This window comes from Ictidomys tridecemlineatus, chromosome 6 (assembly GCF_052094955.1).
Source record: "Ictidomys tridecemlineatus isolate mIctTri1 chromosome 6, mIctTri1.hap1, whole genome shotgun sequence".
Classification (NCBI taxonomy): domain Eukaryota; kingdom Metazoa; phylum Chordata; class Mammalia; order Rodentia; family Sciuridae; genus Ictidomys; species Ictidomys tridecemlineatus.
Genome location: NC_135482.1, coordinates 97,983,665 through 98,008,682, shown reverse-complemented (window position 1 = coordinate 98,008,682; position 25,018 = coordinate 97,983,665). Strand labels below are relative to the sequence as shown.

The window sequence follows — 25,018 nt, the reverse complement described above, 5'->3', positions numbered from 1 at the left end:
TGTTGATCAACAGAACAAGCGGAGCAGAAAGAAATCATAGCAAGTACAGAAAGCAGAAACCAAATAAGAGTTTAAATGGCCTCAAAAATCAAAAAGCCCAGACAACAGTAATTATCAGGAGGTGCTGCAAATGGTAAACTATTTAGAGTAGACAAATAAATGATTTTTAGATTATACAATAATACTAGTAGTAAATAAAATCTAAGTTACTCCAAAGATTAAATGAAAATTACAAGGGAGAAAATATAAATGGAAAGTAATCATGTGAAAAAATTGTTTAAACTGTAAACAGGAATAGGATAAAGCAGTTTTTTTGTGTTCCTACATTTTTGAAGACTGTTTTCATACATATATTGCTCAGTTTTAGTGATAGTACTATGATTCAGATAGACACTCTCTACATAGAGAAAATATAAATTGACATAACTTTACTAAAAATCAGTCTGGTGTCATTTTAGAACTTCAAAAAATTTTACTTGTAGATATCTGTCCTTAAGTTAATAAAATTGGAGAACATATAAGAATTTTTATGTAACTTTAGTTTGTATTTAATATTCAACTTATTTATTGTTTTCACTTAATACAAGATCAAATAATTTAATAATTGATGATTTATCCATATGATGGAGTATACAAAAAGATATTTATTTTATGATTTTAAGTTATTCTAATGGAATGGCAAATCATTATGTACAAATTAGGTTTCAAAAAAGTAAGATTAAAAAAATCAGTACATAATAATCCAAATTAGGTTTATATAGCATTGGAAAAATGACTGAAGGAAACAATTGCCAAAACAGTGGCCACTTCTGAGTTGTTGACATAGGGATAATATTTTGTTAAATGTTATATTATATTTATTATATTTATATTTATTATATTTAATAATTATATTAAATCTGTGATGTACTATAAACACATGATAATTATGAAGAAAATACAAGTTTAGGAAAAGCTCAGAAATAAAAGACAAATTCATTTGTTAACACTACCTTGGGGATATTAACATGTGAGAATTCAACAAATTAAATTCTAATAATTAAAAAATGTTAAGAAAAAACCTTTATTCATGTGTGATCCAGAAATTTGAACCCAGGCCCTTATGTAAACTAGGCAATCTCTCTACCACTAAGCTGCATCCCCAGTCATAAGTTGCCCTTCTGGCCTCAAATATGTGATCCTCCTGCCTTAGCTGCCCAAGAATAATTTCTTAAATGATTAACTATTAAATTATTGGTAATTGTCTGGGTTCTCTTACATTTTTTATTTCCATAATACTTTTCTTAGTCATCTTGCCACAGTGCCCCACAACTACTGTTAGATTCTTTTAGATTTAAATCTGACTGATGGAAACAAAATAATGTATTTGTGAAGAGAAAAAGAAAATACTGGTTTTCCTGAGAGTTAATTTATGTGAGTACAAATTCCAGTTTGATTACAGTAGAAATTTCCTGAAGTGGTACTTTGGGAGTCACTAATGATCATGATGAAAGAATAGAAAACTGTAAGGTAGAATTCCATGCATACCTTCAAAGCATTGTTGAAGTCTTTGCCATGATTTATGAAGCAGCCATCAGATTTTTGAATACTTAAGAGCCAAATAAGTGTTTGAGATTGAATTTTGTCATCAATGTAAATGTAGCGTTTGGCCTGTGCAAATGACTTGTATACAAATGCGGTGAGCCTGGAAAAAAATTACATATGGTGCATATTTATAATAAACATTGAGAGAAAGACAGCATTCTTATTAGCACAGATGATTGGACACAACTGGATTTTTGAGTTTCACATCCTGAAAATTTCTTCCCCAAATTTTAGCCTCATAGTGTATCTGCTTCCTTTTCAAATGTCCTCTCATTTGGCTCATGTGCCTCCTTTTCTTTCTCCCCATTCATCATGTGTCCCAGATGAAGGGTTATCTCCACTATGATGTATTCTCAGATTCTTTTATCTGTACCTTGAGCCAAAGTAGACTTCCTGCATTTCTCTTCTCTTAATGTCTACGAATTTAATAAGAAGTTACAGAACTTTATACCTATGTAAACCTATTAGCGGTCCAAGGACCTGAACAGATACTTCTCAGAAGAGCATATACGATCAGTCAACAAATATATGAAAAAATGTTCATCATCACTAGAAGTTAGAGAAATGCAATTCAAAAACTATTATACCATCTCACTCCAGTCAGAATGGCAGCTATTATGAAGATAAACAACAATAAGTGTTAGCGAGGATGGGGGGAAAAGGTACACTCACACATGCTGGTGGGACTGCAAATTGGTGCAACCAACATGGAACACAGTATGGAAATTCGGAAATCTGGGAATAGAACTACTATTTGACCCAGATAACCCTTTCCTCAGTTTATACCAAAAAGACTTAAAAACAGCATACTATAGGGACACAGCCACATCAATGTTTATAGTGGCACAATTCATAGCTAAACTGTGGAACCAACCTAGATGCCCTTCAATAGATGATTGGATAGAAAAATGTGGCATATATACACAATAGATTATCACTCAGCAATAAAAGAGAATAAACTAATGGCATTTGCAGGTAAATGGATGGAGCTGGAGAAGATAATGCTAAGTGAAGTTAGCCAATCTCCAAAAATACAAATGCTGAATGTTTTCTCTGATATAAGGATGCTGATTCATAGTAGGGAGTAGGGGTAGGGAGAGGGAGCATGGGAGGAATAGATGAACTCTAAATAGGGTGGGAGGGAAAGGGAGGGGGCATGGGGTTAGAAATGATGGTGAAATGTGATGGACATCATTATCCAAAGTACATGTATGAAGGCACGAATTGGTGTGAATATACTTTGTATACAACCAGAAATATGAAAAAAGGTGTTCTATATGTGTAATATGAATTGTAATGCATTCTGCTGTCATATATTAAATTAAAAAAATAAATATATTTTTTAAAGAAAACCTATTAGCAGTCAAGCTCAGGCGTGTGTGACTTGTTTTCACAGATGATTACCTGAAATGGTTCCTCCAGACATGATGAATAAGGTGTGTACTTAGATATGCATCCTTTTCCCTTTTAGACTTGTGTTCCTTACAGTTAAGTGTTAGGTCAGATTCATCAACATGTTAATGTGTACAAACACGTCATTATATAGTTCCTAGGGAACTTTTCCTGCCTCTGAGCTACCGTGGCAGTTTGTGTATATTTTTATTACATCTTTTGCCATGTCGTGTTCCAATGTACTTTATTTTCTTTCCCAGTGTACTGCAAACATTCTGAGGTCAGAGATCATATAGTACTCAGGGGCAAAATATTAGAGAGGTAAAAGGTCAGATTCTGGAAAGACATTAAAATTCTATCACATAATTAGCAGGGTACATTTAGAAGAATACATTTACCCTCTCTGTGATATGGGTTGCCCTGTGTCTTCCGCATTTTCATATGTTAAAGTCCTAACACTTAATACCTCAGAAAGTGGCCATATTTGGAGACAGGGTCTTTAAAGAGGTAACAAAGTAAAAGTGGAATATTTGTTTAGGCATTAATCCAACGTGCCTTGTGTCTTTATAGGAGGAAAAGGAAATTTGGATGCAGACAGACAAAAGACTAGGGAAACCTAGAGAAAAGGTAGCCACTTGGGAGCCAAGGAGAGAGAATCAACTCTGCCATCACACTGACCTTAGGCTTCCATCTTCCAGAATTATAAGAGGATAAGTCATTACAGTCTGTGGCACTTTGTAATGGTAGCCCTGTCAATAAATAAACTGTTTCTATTTCTTCATATGCAAAATAAGTATTATAATGTTACCTGCTCCATTGGGTTGTTACAGGGATTAATTATACTCGATTATAAAAGAAACAACAATGATTACTTCAATTACTATTTATCTTTTGGTATCTAAGAACCATATTAATGTTCAGGATATATTAATAAGGAGTGAATATGTGTCTGTAAATAAAAGTTAATTATATGGGAATAAAATTTAAAACAAGTAGAATAATATTACAATAAAAACACAACCTATGCTTAATTTATTTTGTATTGGTTCTTATTGCACTATTTTTGGCAACTATTATTCTAATAAAATTAGTGGGTTTTTTTTCATTTGCCATTAAGAGAGTACATGTCTATACAACATGATTTCTGACTATTATCACAAGTCAGCACAAGCAATGTTGGCCCTATATTTGAAGGTGAGTTGGAAGATGTTAATGTTTCAATTGGAATAATTTGCTATATAAGTGTGATTTCCCATCCCTTATTTTGTCCCACTGAGTGACTGTGTATTGTCTAATGATTTGCTTATTTGCTATGCATTCTTTTGGTAAATAAAAGATAGAAATTCCATAAATGTTTACCCAAGAGCTCAAGAGTCCTATTAAAATAATGTGGATACTTTGGAGGACAGGACCCATACTTTTTAGAAAATCTCCAAAATCCATTTAAAAGTAGACATATTTTGAAATATCTAGTTAACTGCTATTATAAATAACAAATTCAAACCATGTATTTTTTTGTTGATCTTCATGTCCAAAGGTACTATATGATCCATCTGAGTGTTTATAAGACATCTGCCTCTGATATCCTAAAATAAGAAAAGAGTTACTATTTTTCAGTTTAGAAGCAATTGTCCAGAAGGAAAATTTGATTAATTGAATAGTTATGTTTATTACATGTGGATAAATATATACGTGTATAGGCATATATACATATATACGTGTACATTTGTGTACTTAATAAGCAGAACAGCTGGGATTCAGAGATTTAACTGGAATAAACAAAATAGGGCTTTTAAATGTTTCACCTGTGGTCAAATATCCAATAGCCTTGGATTTTATCTCTTCTGTGAGTTGTTCAGTTTGACTCAAATAGTCCAAGATGTAAATATTAGGAGCAAATAAGGCCATATTCTGTTCTCCACACCCAAAAGGCATCTGGAGAAAATTCTGTAAGTTTTGCATGATAGAACCCAGAATGTCTCCTGAAAAGACAATCAAGTCAATATGATGTGCTTCATAAAAATTGGTAAAATAAATAAAATTAGTTTATGCTCAATATTTCTGTGTTATGGATATTCATGATAACTATTTTTTAAATATTATTGGAGCTTTCTCTTTTTTTCTGTTTGTTGAGGCCATACCATAAAATTAGCAAGATAATTTAAGGCACTATTTACAGAAGTAAGGGGGGAAATTGTTATCCCAAGCAGCACAGTCAAGAGAAAAAGAACTAAAAAGATTCTGGGAATCAAAATTCCTAAGAGGTCCCAAGATGAAGTAGAAAATATCAGGCCCTTCATCAATCAAAAGAGATAAAATGTGGCCCCCCAATTGAGCATCTATGAAACATGTAGCAGATACTCTTCTGAGCACTTTACTCATACTAATTCATTCAATCCCTACAACAATAACAAATAGATACTACAGCACCTAACTATGAAGAAATAGAGGCAGAGAAGGCTAAAAGTATTTCCACCATCATTCATAAAAGATGCAACAGAGTCAGGAATAAGCCAAATCAATATGGATTCTGAGTTCCTGGACTCAGTCCCTTCCCTAACACACTTCCTGTCAATTCCTAGCACTTCCATAGCCTGACTATGTATCTGGAGGTATCTATGCATCTTATTTTAATTTTTATAACAAGCTTATGAAGTAAGTGATATTATTAAGTTCATATAAGGGACAATGAGAAATGAGGCACAGAGAAGTTTAGAAACTTGTCCAAAATGATACAGCAAGTGGTAAATCTGGGATTCAAATCTAGGTAGCCTTCTGTGAGAGTCAATTTTCTTATCTGCTGTGCTCTGTTACAGCAAAGCACACAGTCTACAGATTGAAATCACATCAAGCATCTGTTCTGATGAAAATCATATGAAACTAGAAATCAACAACAGGAGGAAAATTACAAAAGTCACAAATCTGTGGAAATTAAATACACACTTATGAGCAACTAATGAATCAAAGAAGAAATCAAAAGAAAACAAAAAATCTTGAGAAAAAGAGAAATGGAAACAAACCATAAGAAACTTATGGATATAGTAAAGTAGCTGAAGAGGAAAGTTTATAACAATAAATGCCCACATTAAGAAAAATAAAAGATGTCAAATAAACAGACTAACTTTACTACTGAAGGGACTACAAAGAGAACTAAGTCCAACAGAAGGAAGAAAATAAATTATCAGAACCAAAATAAAGACTTAAAAGACAATTATAGAAAAAAAACTTGCAGCAGGTTGTTTGAAAAGATAAACAAAAATTGACAAATCCTTACCTAGACTGAGTAAAAAGAGAGAAGGCTCAAATAAATAAGATCAGAGAGATTTTAAAGCAAAAAAGAAGACACTAAAATGGATGTCACAGAGATATATAGAATCATAAAAACTATTTTGAATAATTATATGCCAATGAATTAGATGACCTAGAAGAAATTAACAACTTGCCAAGATTGAATCATGAAGAAATAGAAAATATGAACAATAATTGTAATAAGATTGAGAAATAAAAAAGTCTCCAAACAAATAAAAGCTCAGGACCAAATGGCAAAACAGTGAATTCAATTAAATATTTAAAGAATTAAACCATTTTTTTCTTAAATTCTTTCAAGACATTAAAGAGGATGGTACATTCCCAGACTTTTTTTAGTGGCCAGCATTTACTCAAGAAGAGAAAACTGTAGGTCAGTAACTTTGCTGAACATAAACCCCAAAATCTTCAACAAAATACTAGCAAAGTAAATTCAACACCATTTTAATAAATTAAACTATTTACAAATAAGTTCATGGAATGCTTTGGGGTGATTGCCATGAATATAATTATGCTTACAAACTATTGTTAGGGCATAGTTTTAAGGATGAGAGTGATTTGCCTAAAGTGTAAGCTCAGCAAAGCCCCCATGTTTTGGGTTTTGATGTTGGAGGTTGGAGGATGTTCTTGATTTGACTTGTTTTGCTCATGAGCACTTTTCTAGACCACCCTTTTTCTTTGACAAGAGGATTAACCATAATGCCACATGGAGTGCAGAGCCCTTCCACTGAATCCCTCAGATCTCCATTTTAAAAGTACCTTGGGCATATGTCCAAAAGTATTTATTAGTTGTTATTGGTTAGCCTCAAGATCTTGCATTTATTTGAAGATGACTATGTTTATAGAGCCTGTAGAGTGAAATAAGAGGCTTTGTCTGCCTGTGATCATTGGCATGCAAGAACCACTACCTTTGTGTGGAATGTTATTTGCTTTTGCCTCAGTATTATAATTCCAATCAAAAGGAGTGAAATACCAATATTTACTAGCCCTACATGCTATGTTATGAAAATCACTAGTTTCTGAGAGCACATCAGAACTATTCTTTACTGTGGTGGTCTTTAATTGAGACACCACACAAAAAGATCAATAGTGAGACTAAATTGTATGTACCAGAGTTATAATGACCTTTATTAAAAAGGAGAGAGGCTGGGGTTTGGTGGTACCAATCTGTAATCTCAGCTATTCAGTTGGCTGAGGCAGGAGGATTGCCAACCCTGGGCAATATTGCTAGACTCTATCTCAGTTAAAAAAGGGAAAGGTAAGAGCCAGAAAAATGAAGATGTTTTAGAGTTTCTGACAATTGACTTCTAAGTGTAGTTGAATATCTCGTCAGATATATCAATATCAATCATAAAATCAGAAGGATAGATATGGAACCCAAATGATGACATGCTAACAAATAGAACCAGGACAAAAATAGGAATGCTTTTTCTTCCTCTTCTAAACCTATGTATAATTTTCTCATTTCATAGTATTTCAGACTTACCAAGAACAGACCAATAAACTCTCAGTGAATCTTTCACAAGATTTTCTGGTGAAGTGAATTTTATTGTTTGGGATACTGTGGATCCTAAGAAACACAAAAGTTCATCAATTAACTCAGAACTCTCATTTGTTTTAAAAACCAGGAGTTTTATATTATACTTTATATGTTATTAATAAATTACTTAATATCTTCTTATTGCTTATTCCTAACTATAAAGCAATCAGAAAAAAAATTAAGAGAACATCTAGCTTGGATCCAGGCTTTTTGAATTTAGGGTCAATATAATTTCTACACAGGTGCTACAGTGCTCTACTACCTGAGTATACTCCTTGAGGTGATAAGACATTAGAAAATAAAATGAGACTTTTGGCTTCTCTGATTAGAAGAATTTTTGCATTTTTAACATTCAAACAAATAAGGAAACAAAAAATAGCAGCCACTGAAAAATAAGTTAGATAATAGAAAAATATTTGTTGTACTCTGTTATTTATACAGCAAGCTAGTTGTTGAATTTGGTGAAATGGAAAGATATGTAGACAATAGATATGAGTCAAACCTCTGGGTAAGTAATGAATCTCTGGTGATGTAGTAGTTAGAAAAAAGACTTACCATAATTTGGCTCCAAGACAGGTTGACAAGAGAAGGTCCTAGAAGCTATGTATTTGAAGTAGTTAGAGATCATTCTACTTTGGTGGTGGTCTTTGGACAGAACATTTGTAATCATGAGTATTTTGATGAAAGAATCAGGGTTAGATGGAAAGAAATTCAGGAGTAGAATTAAGAATTAAATAAAATTAGGATGCTCTGGTTTTTGATTTAGGGTGTAGGAAATAAGGAAGACCTAAAAGTTTTATAATTACCTGGATACATAGGATGTTAAACTTTTATTTTTGAAAGTAACTTAATTTTTCCCAGTAGCCACATATTAGAGATAAAAAAGAATAATCCCCAAAGACAAATGGAGGTGTCATTCAACATTGCCATGTCAGAAAGCCTGTGTAAAGATATCTACTTACCATTTGTGCAAATAAGTGAGCCTTGTGTCACCTCCTTTTTAATACCTTCAGGCTAATTGTTGAAAGAAGAGAGGGTAGTTATACTTAATTTCATGTTTCAAGTAATTTCAGAACATTTGTAAATTAATAATAATATATTAATAAACCGTTCTGAAAAATTTGTAACAGGTAATGAATATATGAATTTTTAACTCCAAGATAATGCTGAAATGAAAATTTTATTTTGCATGCTATAAAAGAAGAAGCTGAGTGTTACAAAAACTGAAGGCAAGAACTTTCTCAAAAATCCTTCAATCTCCAAAATTCTGTTGCTCAATTTCAAGAATAATAAACATTGTTTGCAAATGTTCTCTTTATGGAGTGGAATAAATGGCTATCTCTGGCCTTTTGTCCCAAATATTTTATTAAAATATTGTGCTGTATTGTTATATAAGTGAATAAAACCTGTTTCTATGAATTTTAAAACATCTACTTAATATATATTTATGAAGAAAAAATTTTGAAATACAAGTAGGCTTCTCCTCAAAGCCTGTAAAGTTTCTTTCTTTCTTTTTTTTTTTAATTACCACACATTAATTGCACATAGTTATGAGGTTCGGTGTGACATTTCCATGCATAAAAGTGATATACACTGTGAGAAAATATAACCTCCCTTTTTCTATCCTCATCTTTATTCCTTGTGTTTCCCAATCTCTAATAATCACTACTTTCAAATCAATATTTTAAACTTTTTTCAAATAAGAAAGAGTATATGGTACTTGTCTTTCTATATCTGGCTTATTTCACATAACCTGTTCTCTCCTCCAATTACACCCATTTTTATTCAAATGAAATGATTCCATTTTTCTTTATGACTGAATAATTCTCCATTGTAGATATAAACCACATTTTCTTTATCCATTCCCCTTTGATGAGCACCTGGATTGATTCCACATCTTAGCTATTAGAAGCAGTGCTGCAATAAACATGAAGGACCACACTTTTCCATTAAGATCATACCTCTACCAGCAGTGGTTTGATTAATGTATCCTTCCAACCAACATCCTGACCCATGGATGACCTGTTGTCATAGCTACTCCTCTGCAGGGTTTTAGTTGTAATGGTGATATCGATTGTACCTGAAATGGCAAGAAATGTGAATGGCAGAGTCATTTGAATGAAGATTCAAGGAAGCAGTGATCATTTTGGGATCTAAGTTGAGGCAAATTGTAAAAGTAATTGAAATTGTACAGAACTTTAAATTGAGAATTGCATAGAAAACAGGAAATTTTAAAGTCAGAAATTGATTCAACTCCCTACTCCTATCCCCAGGTATATTGGATTTAGGTGATAAAAGAGTATTTATAGGGGCTGGGGTTATGGCTCAGTGGTACAGTGCTTGCCTAGCATGTGTGAGGTGCTGGGTTTGATACCACATAAAAATAAATAAATAAAATAAAGATATTGTGTTCAAATACAACTAAGAATATATATATATATATATATATATATATATATATAAAGAGAGAGAGAGAGAGAGAGGAGAGTACTGTAGTAGGAATAGGAGGAGAATGGATGGTGGTACTATGAAATGGGTAAATTTGTTATAGTAGAGAAATAGTATAACAAACTCTTAGGAGCATTATAAAAGAATATAAAAGCATATCTTATATAAAAGTATGTCTTACATAAAATCTTACCGAGCTTATGTGGGGTAACCAGCCAAGTAAAGGACTTTTGTTCATTGCTATTGATATAATCATTTTCATCCTTGGTTGAGAGAAATCTGGCTTGGTAAAAACTAGATGCTTTTAGTACAGTATTTATCTGTGAAGGACAGATTGGTAAAAAAATACAGAAAAAGATTTAGCCTTTTCCATATGTAAACATAATATAGTCATGCATGCCTGAGAAGTTAAATTTCTCCCATTTCACATTCTGCTGTGGGAAGAATGGCTTCCAAACCATGGGGAAACCTTCAGAATCTCATTACATAATTATTATAATTTGACCTTTGGCACTTTCTAATTATTTTGAAAAAGCAATCAATGCACTAGTGACTAAACAAGACATTTCTTTAGAGATCTGCAGCAAAACAAGTTGATGTTTTGATCACATAAATTAACATAAGCTCTTATGAATCTTGGTTTCATAACATAGCATATACAGAATATCTAGAACAGTATATTCCAATTCAGTCTCACAAAAAAGCAAATACAAACTTTCTTGAATATAAAAAATGCTCTTATTTTTTTTTCTAAAGGTGACTATTACTCAATACTGCATCCTTATAAACTAAATAGATATTTATGATTTATTTTCCAATTTTATCTTTATTTTTTCCCAAGGATTGAACCAAGGGGTTTACACATGTCAGACAAGTACTCTACTACTGAACAATACATACAACCCCCTTTATTCTTTTCAGTAAATAGTATCAGTTAAAGTAAAAATATGTTGATTATTTATATAACTTGGCATTTTGAATACATCATGCTGTACCTATCTATTGTTTGGTGACTTTGACCCAATAAATGGATATCAATAAAGGAGTGACAAAATGGTCTCAAATTCCATCCAAATGACATGATTTTATTATGTCTGTTGTATATATGTAACACATTTTCTTTATCCATTCACTCGTTGATGGACACCTAGGTTGGTTCCATAGTTTACCTATTGTGAATTGTGGTGCTGTAAACATGAGCATTCATGTATCACTGTAGTATGATGACTTTAATTCTTCAGGATAAATTCCAAGGAGTGGTGTAGCTGGGTCATATGGTGCTTCCATGCCTAGTCTTTTGAGGAACCTCTATACTGATTTTCATAGTTGTTGTACTAATTTACATTCCCACCAACAGTGTAAAAGTGTTCTTTTTTTCATGTCCTCTCCAGCATTTGTTATTACTTGTATTTTTGATGACTGCCATTCTGACTGGGGTGAGGAAGATAAATCCAATGCCTATCCGCAGTGTTTTGTGCAAGACTATTAATATTATTTCATTCAATGCTCATAAAAATGCAGTGAAATAGCTATTATTAACATCATTTTACACATTCCTAATCTGAGACTAAAAAAGGTTGTACTTTGTTCAAAGCAACAGAACTAGAATCTATTAAAACTAAGACATGAATCTAGGTTTAAATGTCTAAGCTTTTTTCTAATATGAAATTGCTATTTGGTTTTGAAGCCACCTTCCAGATGTCAAAAGCCCACAAAACTACTACTATCTCATATATTCTGTATATCCTCAGGTAATCCAAAGGTGAAAGGCAAGCAATTGAAATTCCAATTTAATAATATCCAGCTTACTAATTTTGTAAATCCTTCTGTTTCAGAGGGACTTGTGTGTAAAATTCTTGAATATGTTGAAGAAATGGAGGTGTTACGTATCTCCTCATTTAATCTTCCCATCCATCCTCCTCTCACAAACAGATGACTTACTTCATAAACTTTGTCTTATTTTATTTTCAGACAGTCACCCAGGTATGGTAATTTGTATTTCTAAACTCCACACTAAAATGTTGGTAAAGCTATTTAATATGCTCAAAAGTAGGGAGGACATACCTGGAAAGGCATATATTACTAAGGTGTGTGTGTATATATATTTATATCTAAGAAGTCTTAAGTTAGTACCTGAACACTTTTGTTCAGATAGTTGAACACATTGGCTTTTAGAGTGAATGCTTCTCCTCGAACCACTGAATAGGGTAAAGTGAGGGAAACAAAGAAGGGCTGAAAAGCTGTCAGGGAGATGGTTGGAGAGATGCCAAATCCAGCTTTGTCATTCATGCAGAATCCACTGGCCTTCCACTGTGTAATGGTGTCGGGAACCGTCAGACCAAGGTTAGCTATTCCTGTGGAGCTAAAAGAGGAGATTCAGGTACCACTGAAGAGAGGAGCTATCACCATATAATCACCTCATCCCATCCACTCAAATGTTTATGGACTTTCCTTTGACAGTTCAATGCTACTAAACTACTGTAAGCAAATCTCCTTTTTATTCTATTCTTAGTCTGTTTGCTTCATGTTACACATTATCTATAAAGAAGCTCAAAATCAGGTATTTGTGTTCTGAGCATTAGATGCTCCTATTGTCGTACTAAGTTATCTTTGCTTCTACTCTGTTTTTTAAGATTTGTGATCTCATCCTTTTAACTCTACATATTTTTGAGGGTATATTTTTGCTTACAATTCCTACCAAATTAAAAAACTACTAAAATACTTGACATAGACACATATCTCTCACTTTCTTATAAAATACTAAGATGGTTTTATCTGAGTATATTTTTATCTTTGTTATTAGTAGACACCATAAATGGTCTCAAACACTCAAGCATTTTGAAATGTTGGATGAGCAGGATACATGTAATTAAGGACTCATTTAATTTACACAGAATATATAATTTAAGGACTAGTTTAGTCTACTTTTAATGATAAGCATAGAAATATGAGTCACATAAGTGGTTTTCAAGTTTAAAATGTGTACACTAGCCTTGTACTTTAATTTTTTGGGTGCTGTTTAGAAATTCATTTTTCTCAAGCTCCCTTCGTCCCTTTCTTCCTCCTTTTCATTATTTCTTCTTTGTTGCCCTTTTTGATTCCTTAGCATTTTAGTTCCTCTTTCTCCTGTTTCCCTTATGTCCATGTGTACTTGATGAGTGTCATGTTCACCATGTTACACAACAAAAGCCAAAATTCCAGACTATTTTATATAAAACTTTCCTTCCAACAGAGTCAAGTTCTTATAAAAGCAAATGACAAAAAGTAACAGAGTAAGAAAAAATAAGTAAATAAATGAAAGAAATGAGAAAGTAAAAGGAAGAAAAGAGAATTTAGTGGAAACCTATCACAGGTTTTGCAGAATTTTGACACACTCTCTTAATTTTTACTCTTTAGGGCATGCTCATTTTGTGAAGGACAATGGATACTTTCTCTCGCTCAGACCAAAAAAAATTAAATTAAGAAATAATAATAATAATTTAAAAACTCACTCAGTTGTAATAAGACTCCAAACCCATGTTTCAGGAAATGACTTCCTCAGTGTTTCAGTATAAGATCCACCAAGAGCACGATCAGAATATGATTCTGATAGTAGTTCTTCAGCACCAGGGAAAGGAGAAGATGTTAAATGTTCTTACCATAAAGAAATTATAAATACTTAAGGCAAAAGGTATGTTAATTAACCTGATTTGATCATTTAACAATGCATGCTTGTACTGAAACATCCAATTGTTCCCCATAAATACACAAAATTATTATTTGTAAATTTACAAGTCTTAATAGAATAAAATACAGCATATTTGGAGGAAGGCAGCAAATTATTAATTATTTCATATCCCAAACTTCATATCTTAATACATGGGATTATATATCGTGAGCAGTATTTAATAATAATAGCAGTCATCACTTACAGAAGTACTGCTATATCTCAGGATTGAAAGCACTTTTCCTATATGACAAGGCACACTCATACATTGCTTTGTGGGACTGTAAATTTGTGCAACCAGTCTGGAAAGTAGTATTGAGATTCCTTAGAAAACTTGAAATGGAACTGCCATTTGACCCAACTATCCCACTCCTAAGTCTATACCCAAGGGACTTAAAAACAGCACACCATAGGGACACAGACACTTCAGTTTATAGCTGCAAAATTCACAATGGCTAAACTGTGGAACCAACATAGATACCCTTCAATAGATGAATGGATAAAGAAACTATGGTATATATACACAATGGAATATTACCCAGCATTAAAAGAAATAAAATTATGGCATTTGCAGGTAAATGGATGGAGCTGTAGAATATCATGCTAAATGAAGTAAGCCAATCCCCAAAAAACAAAGGCCAAATGTTCTTTCTGATAAGTGGGTGCTGATCCATAATGGGGGTGGGGGTGGGGAGAACGGAGGAATTTTGATTGGGCCAAGGGGAGAGAGGGAAGGGAAGTGGGCATAAGGGTAGGAAAGATGGTGGAGTGAGATGAACATGATTACCCCTAGGTACAGGCATGATTGCACATGTGGTACAAATCTACATTGTGTACAACCAGAGAAATGAAGAGTTGTGCTCTACTTGCTGTCATTTATAACTGATTAGAACTAATTAAAAAACTCATCCAATTCTCACAAAAATCTTTGACAAAGCTTTAAAATTCCATTTCTAGGTATATCTTATATTTGGTAAATAACCTGTGAAAATTTTACAAATGCTTATTAAAAAGTCAAATAATTCACCCCTGAAAACATCAATCATTGATATTTTGTTATATTGTATCTCTAAACATATGCTACACAACTAGTATGGAAATACTTTATCCTACTAAATAATTAAAAGACAAAAAACAAAACCAAAGTTCCTTTGACTTTTACCACCAATGCTCACTTCATCTTTTTAAATACCTTAAAAATATAATATTCATTTTAATATCTTTTCCTTATTATTCAATGGTCCATTTAGCTTTAAAGATAGCTTTCTTTTTGTTGTTCATTTTCATAGTCTTTCAAAATATACATATTGCTCAGAAGCTTATAATTCTTAATCATGAGAACATATTCTATGGGAGGTTTCATGTGTACATTTTAAATTTAAAATGCCTTTCATCTAGACAGTCTCCTGATTCTTTATTTTAGATGTACCTAGATAATCTTGAATGCTGACTATGATCTGTGTCTATTTCTATTTGCAAATTTTAGCCCATATTTCTACTTCTTGGAAAGTAAACATAAAAATAATATATTATTAGTACATATGATATATAAATATCTAAACATCATCCCTGTCTTTTTCCTGAGGAACTCTTCCCTCCACTAATATTCTAGTTAGTTTATGTATATACTGGATATGTATATATACTTGACATTTATCTATTTTTCACTAAGGCAAATGATAGTATAATTTGGATGTTACTATGTTTCTTACTTTTCCCCACATAAAAATTGGTCTTAAAACATATCTCTGCTGTTTCTTTTTTCCTTTTTGCAGAGAGAGTACTGGGGATTGAACTCAGGGGCACTAGACCACTGAGCCACATCCCCAACCCTGTTTTGTATTTTATTAGAGACAGGGTGTCACTGAGTTGCTTAGCGCCTTGCTAAATTGTGAGGCTGGCTTTGAACTCTGGATCCTTCTGACTCTGCCTCAGGAGCCCCTGGGATTACAGGCGTGGCCACTGCTCCCAGCCTTCAATCTGTTTCTTAATGCTATAAAATATTCCATAGCATGTAGTCACCACATGATTTTAATCCATCCTTTTAGTAAAAACCCCTTGGGTTGTCTCCATTCTAAGGCAGCACACACAGCAATGGGCTAGATATCCCATAACATTCTTGCTTCTTGTGAATTTGAATAAAATCCTTTGGTATATATGCTGAGAAGTGTATGGCTGTGTTAGAAGGTAGACGCATATTCGTTTAAAGATTTTCACCCATATATGGCTGTGTTGACTTATGGTTCCCTCCTGTAGTGTGTGGGGTGTTCCAATTTTGTTCATTTGTTCAGTTATTGCTAACTGACTTTTCTTTCTCTTCTTTTTGCTATTAGCATGTGTGTGAACTGATTTCTTGATGTTCTTTTAATCATTTTTCCTAATTACTAGCAAAATTTTGTATAAGATTTTTATGTATTTTTCTTGTTTTCCTTTTTTATCATGTCTTCATATTTTTTAAAATTTGCAGATATTTCTTTATATAGAACTTGAAAATTTTCAGGTTTCTGATCAAAGGTTGTCTCTTAATAGAGAGTTTTGCTGACTACCTTACTTAAAACAGCATCCTCATGGTCTGCTCTCTTCCCTTATATTTTCTTTACAGTACTTTTTCGAAAGAGTCCAACATAATGATAATATAATATGACTTAGGACCAGAATGCCTGGACCACACTCCCATCTCTGTCACTTATTCTCTGTGGCATTGGGTAAACTACTTATCCTCCCTCTGCTTCATTTTCTCTCTACTAAATTGGAGATAACAATTTCTAATCTATAGCCTGTGATGAGCAAATTGGTTGATATATGTAAAATACTTAAAATATTACTTGGTACATAGCAACCATTCAATAAATATTAGCCATCAGGGCACTTATGTTCATCTGAAATTATGCCTTTTATATATTATCATGATCCAAAATTCAGTCTATTTCTAGCATTTGCTATGAATTAATTATTTAATTAATTATAAAACAAGACAGAACAAAACAACATCCTCTCCTCTTGCCCTAGATCAATTTAGATGAATTACAAGACTGTAAGCTGTCATCTCTCTTTTACATTATATCACAACTCACCTGAATAATTTTCATCAGCATAGCCTGGATGTTTGAGATCCTCACATAGCACTGGTTTCCGGTAATGAGAGTTGGTGAAGACTTTTAATCCTATTGCCTTTCAAGATAAAAATCAGTTTTATATCATATGATAGTACAGGCTATCATTTTGATCAGTTTTTTCAAACTGATGATGTTTTTATTTCTTTCTCTTATTTATTTCTCCATCTCTACTGGTCACATATTTAGAGATAGCTATTTTCTAAGGTCTATGTTTTCCATTTCCCTAGGTTCTTAGATTTACTGACCTTTGTCTTGTTTTCCTAATTAGCAGATAATGAGGAAAATCTTTAAATAAGAGAGGACAGAAAACAAACTAAAAAACCAGCCAGACCCCAACTCATCTCCTACTTCACTATATTGTCACTGTTTTGAATTTGACATATTTCTTAGACTAGGGAAAATATCTCACTCGTAAGCACTTCAAAAATGTATATAACTTAACATAATAGAATTTGAATTTGGGGCACAGACGTAGGAGCAACATATTTGAGTATTCATATTAGAGACTCAGCATAAAATGCATACAACACTGTGTCAATAAAACATAATTCTCTAAGGTATTAGTTTTCTTTTAGCAATATTATGACATTCTCAATTATTTATAATATTATATCATGTAATATTATCATTTATAACAAATGTATAATGATAAGTTCTTTTATAAATATATTTTTGAAATATTAGTTCTCAGATATTAATACTAATTATAGATTAGACTGATAATTCTTGGATTAAAATTCACACAATAGACATTTATTATTTTTATTCTACTTATTTATATATTGTCACATGCAGACAACATTTTAATGCTAGTCATCTTACCTTAACAAGATCATAAGCATCTCTTCCAAAGTCAGCCAACGCAGGCTCATAATAAATTCCTTTATGTAGGATTTGTTCATTTTTCAGACATGGCACTACTGGGCTATCTTCTAAGTTCAAACTTTTGAAATAATAGCCATATAGTTCCCTGTAATTTAACTGATTATATACCTGAGTGACAGAAGAGAATCAATTATATATTTTTTTAAAAAGCAATTTTTTAAATTCTTTTTATTATGAGTAACATATAGTTACTGGGGAAGAAAAGCTATAAAGACTGAAACAATATTTAGTCACTTAAATAATGGTCGGCTTAATCATTTTGAAATAAAATCAACAAAGATAGGTGAAACACAATTGGATTTTAATAACTTCCAGATAAAGGGAAGTCTCAATATTCTTGGATGGCTCATTAAAAGACATTGTTAGATAATGCCCTTGGTTAATTTGTTAAATCTCCCTGAGCCTAAAATTATTCATTTGTCAAAATGGGGATATTATATTAATGCTATATGAGAATAAAATTATATAACATATATCAGACACTCAATATAGTATGTGTCAAACAGCAGACATTCAGCAGATATTTTATATATATATATATATATATATATATATTAAAGCTGAATTGAACAATATTTATTAAATGAAAAGATAAGGTATATTTAGAGATGGGAATCTCAAGATCATATGGAAGTAACTTCTCCTTAAGTAAACATATATATTCAATGCAATTATTTTAAGAATTTGCAACAGTTCATTTTCTAAGCAGAGAATAAGAATTTGATCTTAAAATTCATATAAAAGAACCAATAAATCATAGCAGTGAACATAATTTTTAAGACTAGAAAATTAGCACTACCAGATAGCAAAAGTTATTATAAAGATATAATAGTAATAGTACAAGAATGTCCACACATACATACAGAAGTATATATACATATATATTATATATTTTAAAAAGATAAAAATAATATTTAAAAAATTTTAATTCATTTTTAAAAGTGGTAAAGCTACCTTTTAGCATGAAATAATATGTATAATTAGTAAATAAAGTCCATTTGATCTGATTTCTAAACTGAAATATTTTTTCCTTGGATTCCATCCAGAAAATTTCTTTGTGCCGTAGTTTATTTAAGGTTTCTCATTTATATCTAAAGGTAAAAACATAACCCTATATAGTTGGTAGTAAATAAGATAGTTTCACTCACGCTTTGTGCTGAGAGCTGACCGTAATTCCTCAGTAGCAATACACTTTGATCTATAGCCCAAAGAGCACAAAGAGAATTTGAAGCAGCTGAGATTTGAAGACTGATAGTAGATCCTGGTGAACTTTTTTCTTTAGAAAATTTTAAGTTGACCTGAAAATAAAAAGAAAACAAAAAGGGGGGGGGGGTGGTTAAGGTATTGCAAACCACTTGGGAAGAATCACCTTTCAGACTATTTTTAATTTTCAAACATACAAGTTGGAAGGGTTCTCTGATTTACTCTTCTAATGACACCGGTAACTTAGAAGGATAGGAATGACATCCAAAGTGAATGCCTAATCCTGATACTTTTTGATTGTCTAACATATTAACTACCATTCTAGCTTTTATTTCATTTTAAACTCAGAGTAAACGGGTTATAAGCCCAATGCACTTCAAATTCATTTTAGTTTTCCAATAAGTTGAACAAATCTGAAAAAGAGTCTTTTGCTCCTTTTTCCTCACCTCATTTTTGAAGCATTTCTCAATTTGGAATCGGGTGGTGTCAGCAATTATTTCTCCTTCAGGATGCAAACTATAGACCAGCATAACTGCAGAAGGAGCTAGCTGGGCACTAACATCTATAGGAATGGAAAATACGCCCTTCATAGCTGGGGAAAGAAAAGCTCAAACTGAAGAAGTGCCTTGGTAAAACAGTTGACTGTTATCTTGCAGAAACCTTCCTAGACATCCCACCCACTGCCACTGAATAAGACCCCCCCCCAATCTAACACATTTAATTTATGGAATCTTTTTAGAAGGAGTTCATAAGTTGCTCTGGAAGGACTAGTTGGACATTTCTGATTACCTCAAACTCTAAAATTTTATTTTGTTTCATTGTTTATTCCTTCTTATTTGAGTGTTCAAATACTTAACTGTATTTCCTGGAAGAGAAAGAGAAGGAACAATTGCTCTCTCCCATATATGATGCTTTAAAAATAGTTAGCTTTATAAATACTTATTAACTGATCATTTTTCTTTGGGGTTAGAAGGCTTAAAATGTGAAAGCTGTGACATATATATATATAAAATATGCCCCAACTAAAATGTTCTATTTGCATAAAATCCCATGCTCAAATTAGAGGTCTCACAAGCATCTTTCTTCTCAATTTTCTGTTGCCCATGAAGAACAATTACACCTCTTGCAATAACCTAGGAGAAAAAATATTATGACAAAGTTTATAAAATAGAAACCAAACTTCACTTAATTATAAACTTACACAATTTTTCTGTTTTCCTGGTCTGAAAAACATAACTGAAAATGTTTACCAGTGAACTCAAGATACAAGTATATGAGCATACAATCCTATTAACAATCTTCAAGAGAATTTAAGATTCATGGTTAAATTTCCTATAAAACAATTTAGTGTTACAAATTCCAAATCAGTTCCTATGGCCAAATGAAAAACTCTTCATTCATATTTGTAATTCCTGAATTATACTTAAATTTATTTATTTTAATGGAACACAGTTCACAGAGGCGTTATCAAGAGACTTTCATGTTATTGCTACATGGAAGGAAATGGAGATCATTGAATGAATTAAGCTGGGTGCAGAAAGACCGGTATTATGTGATACCACTCATGTGGAATCTAAAAATGTTGATCTCTTAGAAGTTGAGAGTAGAATGGTGGTGGCCAGAGGCTGAGTGAGTAAGAAGGAGGAAGGAATGATAAGAGGTTAATCAATGAATACAATGTTATAGTTAGGAGTAATAGTTTTGGTGTGCTTTTGGACAGCAGAGTGACTGTAGATAACAATAATGTACTGTGAAAGTGTACATAGTAAGACTTCAATTACCAGTGAGAATAGTAAAATTCACTTCACCTGAGTGAGAAATGATGGGAAGAATCAACTAGAAAAAGGGGTACAGGTGGTGCAGGAGCAGTGCAGCAAAAGGGAAAGATGACGGTTATGAACAATAAATGGGAAAAGGTTTCGAAAGGCTTCTGAGATAGATAAGAATGTGGCTTGTCATTAAAAACAACAGGCTCATGAGTCAGCAGTAGAGAAGGCCAAAGTGCAGAATGCAGCTGGCTAGTGCAAGGCCCTACAGGAGGCAAAAGAGAAGGGCTGGCTGTTTTAATAGAGACAGGAAGTTATAGAATGTATTTCTATTAGAGGATTGAAATAACCCAAATCACTCTGGAAAACAATCACTTTAAATTTTTAGACTTAGGGAGGGAGGGAGGAAGGAAGGAAGAAAGGAAGGAAGGGAGGGAGGGAGGGAGGAAGGAAGGGAGGGAGGGAGGGAGGGAGGAAGGAAGGAAGGAAGGAAGGAAGGAAGGAAGGGAGGGAGGGAGGGAGGGAGGGAAAGGCAAACTTCCTATTTTAAATGGAAATCAGGAGAGGTAATCATAAAAGATTTATCAGAGCAGGAAAGGGTTGATCTTAAGCTGTTTTAAGAGGGAAACTAATGAGAAATAAACCACTTTGCCCACAGACCTAAAAATGGGCTCCCTCTGGAGTGGGAGCTATTGGATAATGAGATGGGCAGGGTGTGGCAGCAGGGAAGAGAGACGCAAAAATCAGGGAGATGTTTGAGTGTTAATGTACAGACTAGTTAAGAGGCTCAGCTTCTCACCCAAGGTTCTTTGGCATTCCTCGCAATATTGCTGTTGAAATGTTGAAGAATTTCCGTACTGGTTGGTAGAGTCACTTCTCTGAGTTCCCACCCTGCCCTGCTAGGACCTGTTCTCCACAACCAGCACCCCCACCCGCACCAACTTAGCTAAGGGTTAGTGTGGAGTTATATAGTGTCTATTCTGAGAATTTGGTGTCCAGACTTACTGATCCAAAATACTTTAATATTTGTGGAAATGCTGAAGGAAAGAAAAAAATGCGAGTGAGAGATAGTATTTTAAAAAACGGGCAACTATGAAGAAGAGTGGCAAGGATGATGGAGTGAATCAAGGTTAGGGTTACATCCTCTGTCTGGTTCCTCTTTATTCTTATTTTTTAATTTAAAACTGGAGCTTTAAAACTTCAGTTGTGTTAAATTTTTTCTTCTATGTTTACTTTGACCTTTTTCATGATATTCAGGCCAAAGGATTTACATTAGGTTCAAAGAAGTTTTAAAGTCAAGAAGCAATTCTAGTTTGGGCAGAATGTTTCAGTTCATACCAAATAATTGAAGTTTACTGTATAGATTTTGTCTTCAAGGTCTTCCGTGTTGAGAAGGTAGTGCACTGTCACCTTCTTCTGCTGGTCGCACTTCAGTTCTTCCATCTCTGGGACAATCTTTAGGAAGCTATTAGTCTTGGAGTAGAATCGGGTCACAAAGTACTCTGCTTGTGGATAACGAGGCAACACCCACCCCCGTGCATTGCAATTTTCATTGTCCTTGTAGGTTGCCTAGGCAAAAAATCAAATTTAGTTATTTTAAGGTAAAAAGAAAGGATAAGTGAAAGAATATTGCTAAGATGGTTTTTCATCATAGTGCTGTATCTCTAAAGGAAAATTTCAGGCCCATTCTTCATTAAGTCTGACTGAATTCCCTAATCCAACTTTCCAGTTATACTCTAGAATCACCACTATATTGTTTTTATAATTTATTATTTAAATCCTGTTTCAGTAATATTACACTGTTTTACTATGCTCTGTACTAAAGTGATGTTTTTACAAGTATGTATACATTGTATCTCTCAATATTATATGAAGAACATATGAATGCATACATAAGTTGATGTTGAAAATAATAACATAATGGAATTTTCTGAAAAATGAAAAAAACTTTTTATCAAATAGAGCAAGGAGATTAATCTAACAATGGTCAGTTACCAAACACACAAGTCTGTGAGGTCCTTTAAAAATATCTAGGAAAATTTGACATTTAGTCATTACAAACTCATTTAAGATACTAGGTTGCTTCTCTCTTGAATGTGTGCAGAGAAATTCTTTACATTATCCATGATAATAGATTACAAGATTTCACAAGTATTTTCCTCTATAGAAATGCAATTCTCTTTCTAGTTCAATAATAAAAGTGAAGTGTGGCTTATTTTCAGCTAATTTTCCTCTATATACTTTAATGTGTAGGCTATCCTGTACTTTCTCAGAATTTGTAAAATAGTTATCTATTTTATAGAGACTGTTTCTTTAATAGTTAACCATTTTTTAGCATTCTAAATTCGAACTAACATGCTTCCCCCCTCCCATTTCTATTCCAAAAATAAAATATAGCATAAATGTAAACCTTAGTTAGCCAATATATTTTTGCTTGATTGTTTTTCTCTACTTGCCTTTGGATAACTTACTTTCAAAGTGATATTTGGGTATGTAAGCTTAGATGTGTCCAAGGAAAATTGTGCAATGCCATTTGTATCTGTGGTGTAGTTACCCACAATTTTGTCCTTTAGGTGCAATTGGATAACTTCATTTGGGATGGGAGAGTTGTCAGGATGAAGCAATTTAATCTGTTTAAGAGGAAGAAAAGCAATTTCTGAAGTATCTAATAAATTTGAGGTTCAATTTTGATGAAACTGTCAAGCTGTGTCGTGAACATGTCTTCTTTTGTGCTTCCTAGGTAGCTCCAATTCCTGTTGACTGCATGATGCATACCATCAATATTTTGTTCAATCTAAACTCCATTTCTTCTTCCAATAAAGATCTTCGGAAATTCAAGACCATATATATAATTGTATACTGAATGTTTTATAATAAAAATATCACAGAAACTCTCAAAATGCCATGATTTATTGCTACAACTTACTTTCTCTTCTTTCTTTTCCTCCTATTTATTTCAATGATCAGCCCAACCATTCATTTAGCTACTGAAACCAAATCTACAATTTATAAATTGTTAATAAGATATTTTTAATTTAAAATTTTATCATTCTTCTTTATAATTTATCATATTCATTCTCACCATTACTGCCTTATATCAATTTCTTATTTTTTTTCCTCATATACGTTGATGTCTCCTACCCAATCTGTATTCTGTAATGCTTCTATCCTTTCTTTATAGTGGCATAAAGTCAAATTCTCTAAAATTCAGAACTCAGAATTTTTCTCCCTAAAACATTTCAGGGAATGCTGTTAAATCACATTTATTAGTTAGAAATCTCATTCTCATTGTCTTACTGGTACAGGCAATATTAGCTTTTCAAAGTTGCTTACGAAACTGGCATGTTTGTAGTAGATATAACGCCTACATGAATATCTATGCCAGTCATGAACCTTGAAGTGCACATTTCTTAACAACATTTAAGGCCACAGATGTCAGGGGGAAAACCTTTTTTTTTTTTTTTCCAGAAACCCTTTTTACAGCTCCTGTGGTTTCTGAAAAACACCTGCCCTGATATTTCTGGCGCCTGTTATTTTCCTATTGGTTCAAGTCTAATTTCAGTCCCTGTTTGGCTTTTGTAGACTCATGCCTCACTTGCACCACTTACATGGCCTTTAAATTCAGTATCAATTTATAGCTTGACCTCATAAAAAATTTCAACTTATGATCCATAGGCCGTTGACACATGATACCCTGCTTCCATGATCCCCACAGACATTTATTTATTCTAATCTTATTACACTTAAGAAAGATCCTTGAGCCCTTTCTAGTCACAGAAGGAATAATCCACAAGCTTCCTATGGATGTTTTTTGTCACTACTTTGAAATAGGCTTGAATAATGGTCTGCAGGGAGGCATGCAACACTCTCTTTGTGTCACATGATACTCTATGTGTCATGTGTCTTACATATTTAAGTGCTATCATTTTAGCCATCGATAACACTACTACTGTCACTTATGGAGAAATTATCCTGTTAGCCCACACCATTGCTCCATTTTCATGTTCAAATATAGATACCTCTGGAAACCTTATCTCTGAAGTTTTGAAATTTACAGCAGATAGCACAAAGA

General features: G+C 33.0%; 1 protein-coding gene across 1 annotated transcript in view; it reads right to left on the bottom strand.

Annotated features, from left to right (window-relative positions):
* The window catches only part of LOC120888565 (ovostatin), a 60,111-nt gene that overhangs the window by 3,151 nt on the left and 31,942 nt on the right, over positions 1-25,018 (bottom strand). Inside the window, exons 13-27 of the mRNA XM_078015864.1 lie at positions 23,418-23,576; positions 22,303-22,515; positions 20,253-20,313; positions 19,627-19,742; positions 17,915-18,085; positions 17,051-17,147; positions 13,762-13,903; positions 12,404-12,632; positions 10,464-10,590; positions 9,784-9,902; positions 8,785-8,836; positions 7,769-7,852; positions 4,782-4,958; positions 4,481-4,562; positions 1,528-1,684 (exon numbers count right to left, since the gene is read on the bottom strand). Coding sequence (XP_077871990.1) covers positions 1,528-1,684; positions 4,481-4,562; positions 4,782-4,958; positions 7,769-7,852; positions 8,785-8,836; positions 9,784-9,902; positions 10,464-10,590; positions 12,404-12,632; positions 13,762-13,903; positions 17,051-17,147; positions 17,915-18,085; positions 19,627-19,742; positions 20,253-20,313; positions 22,303-22,515; positions 23,418-23,576 — 1,986 coding nt within the window. The remainder of the gene's footprint in view (positions 1-1,527; positions 1,685-4,480; positions 4,563-4,781; positions 4,959-7,768; positions 7,853-8,784; positions 8,837-9,783; positions 9,903-10,463; positions 10,591-12,403; positions 12,633-13,761; positions 13,904-17,050; positions 17,148-17,914; positions 18,086-19,626; positions 19,743-20,252; positions 20,314-22,302; positions 22,516-23,417; positions 23,577-25,018) is intronic.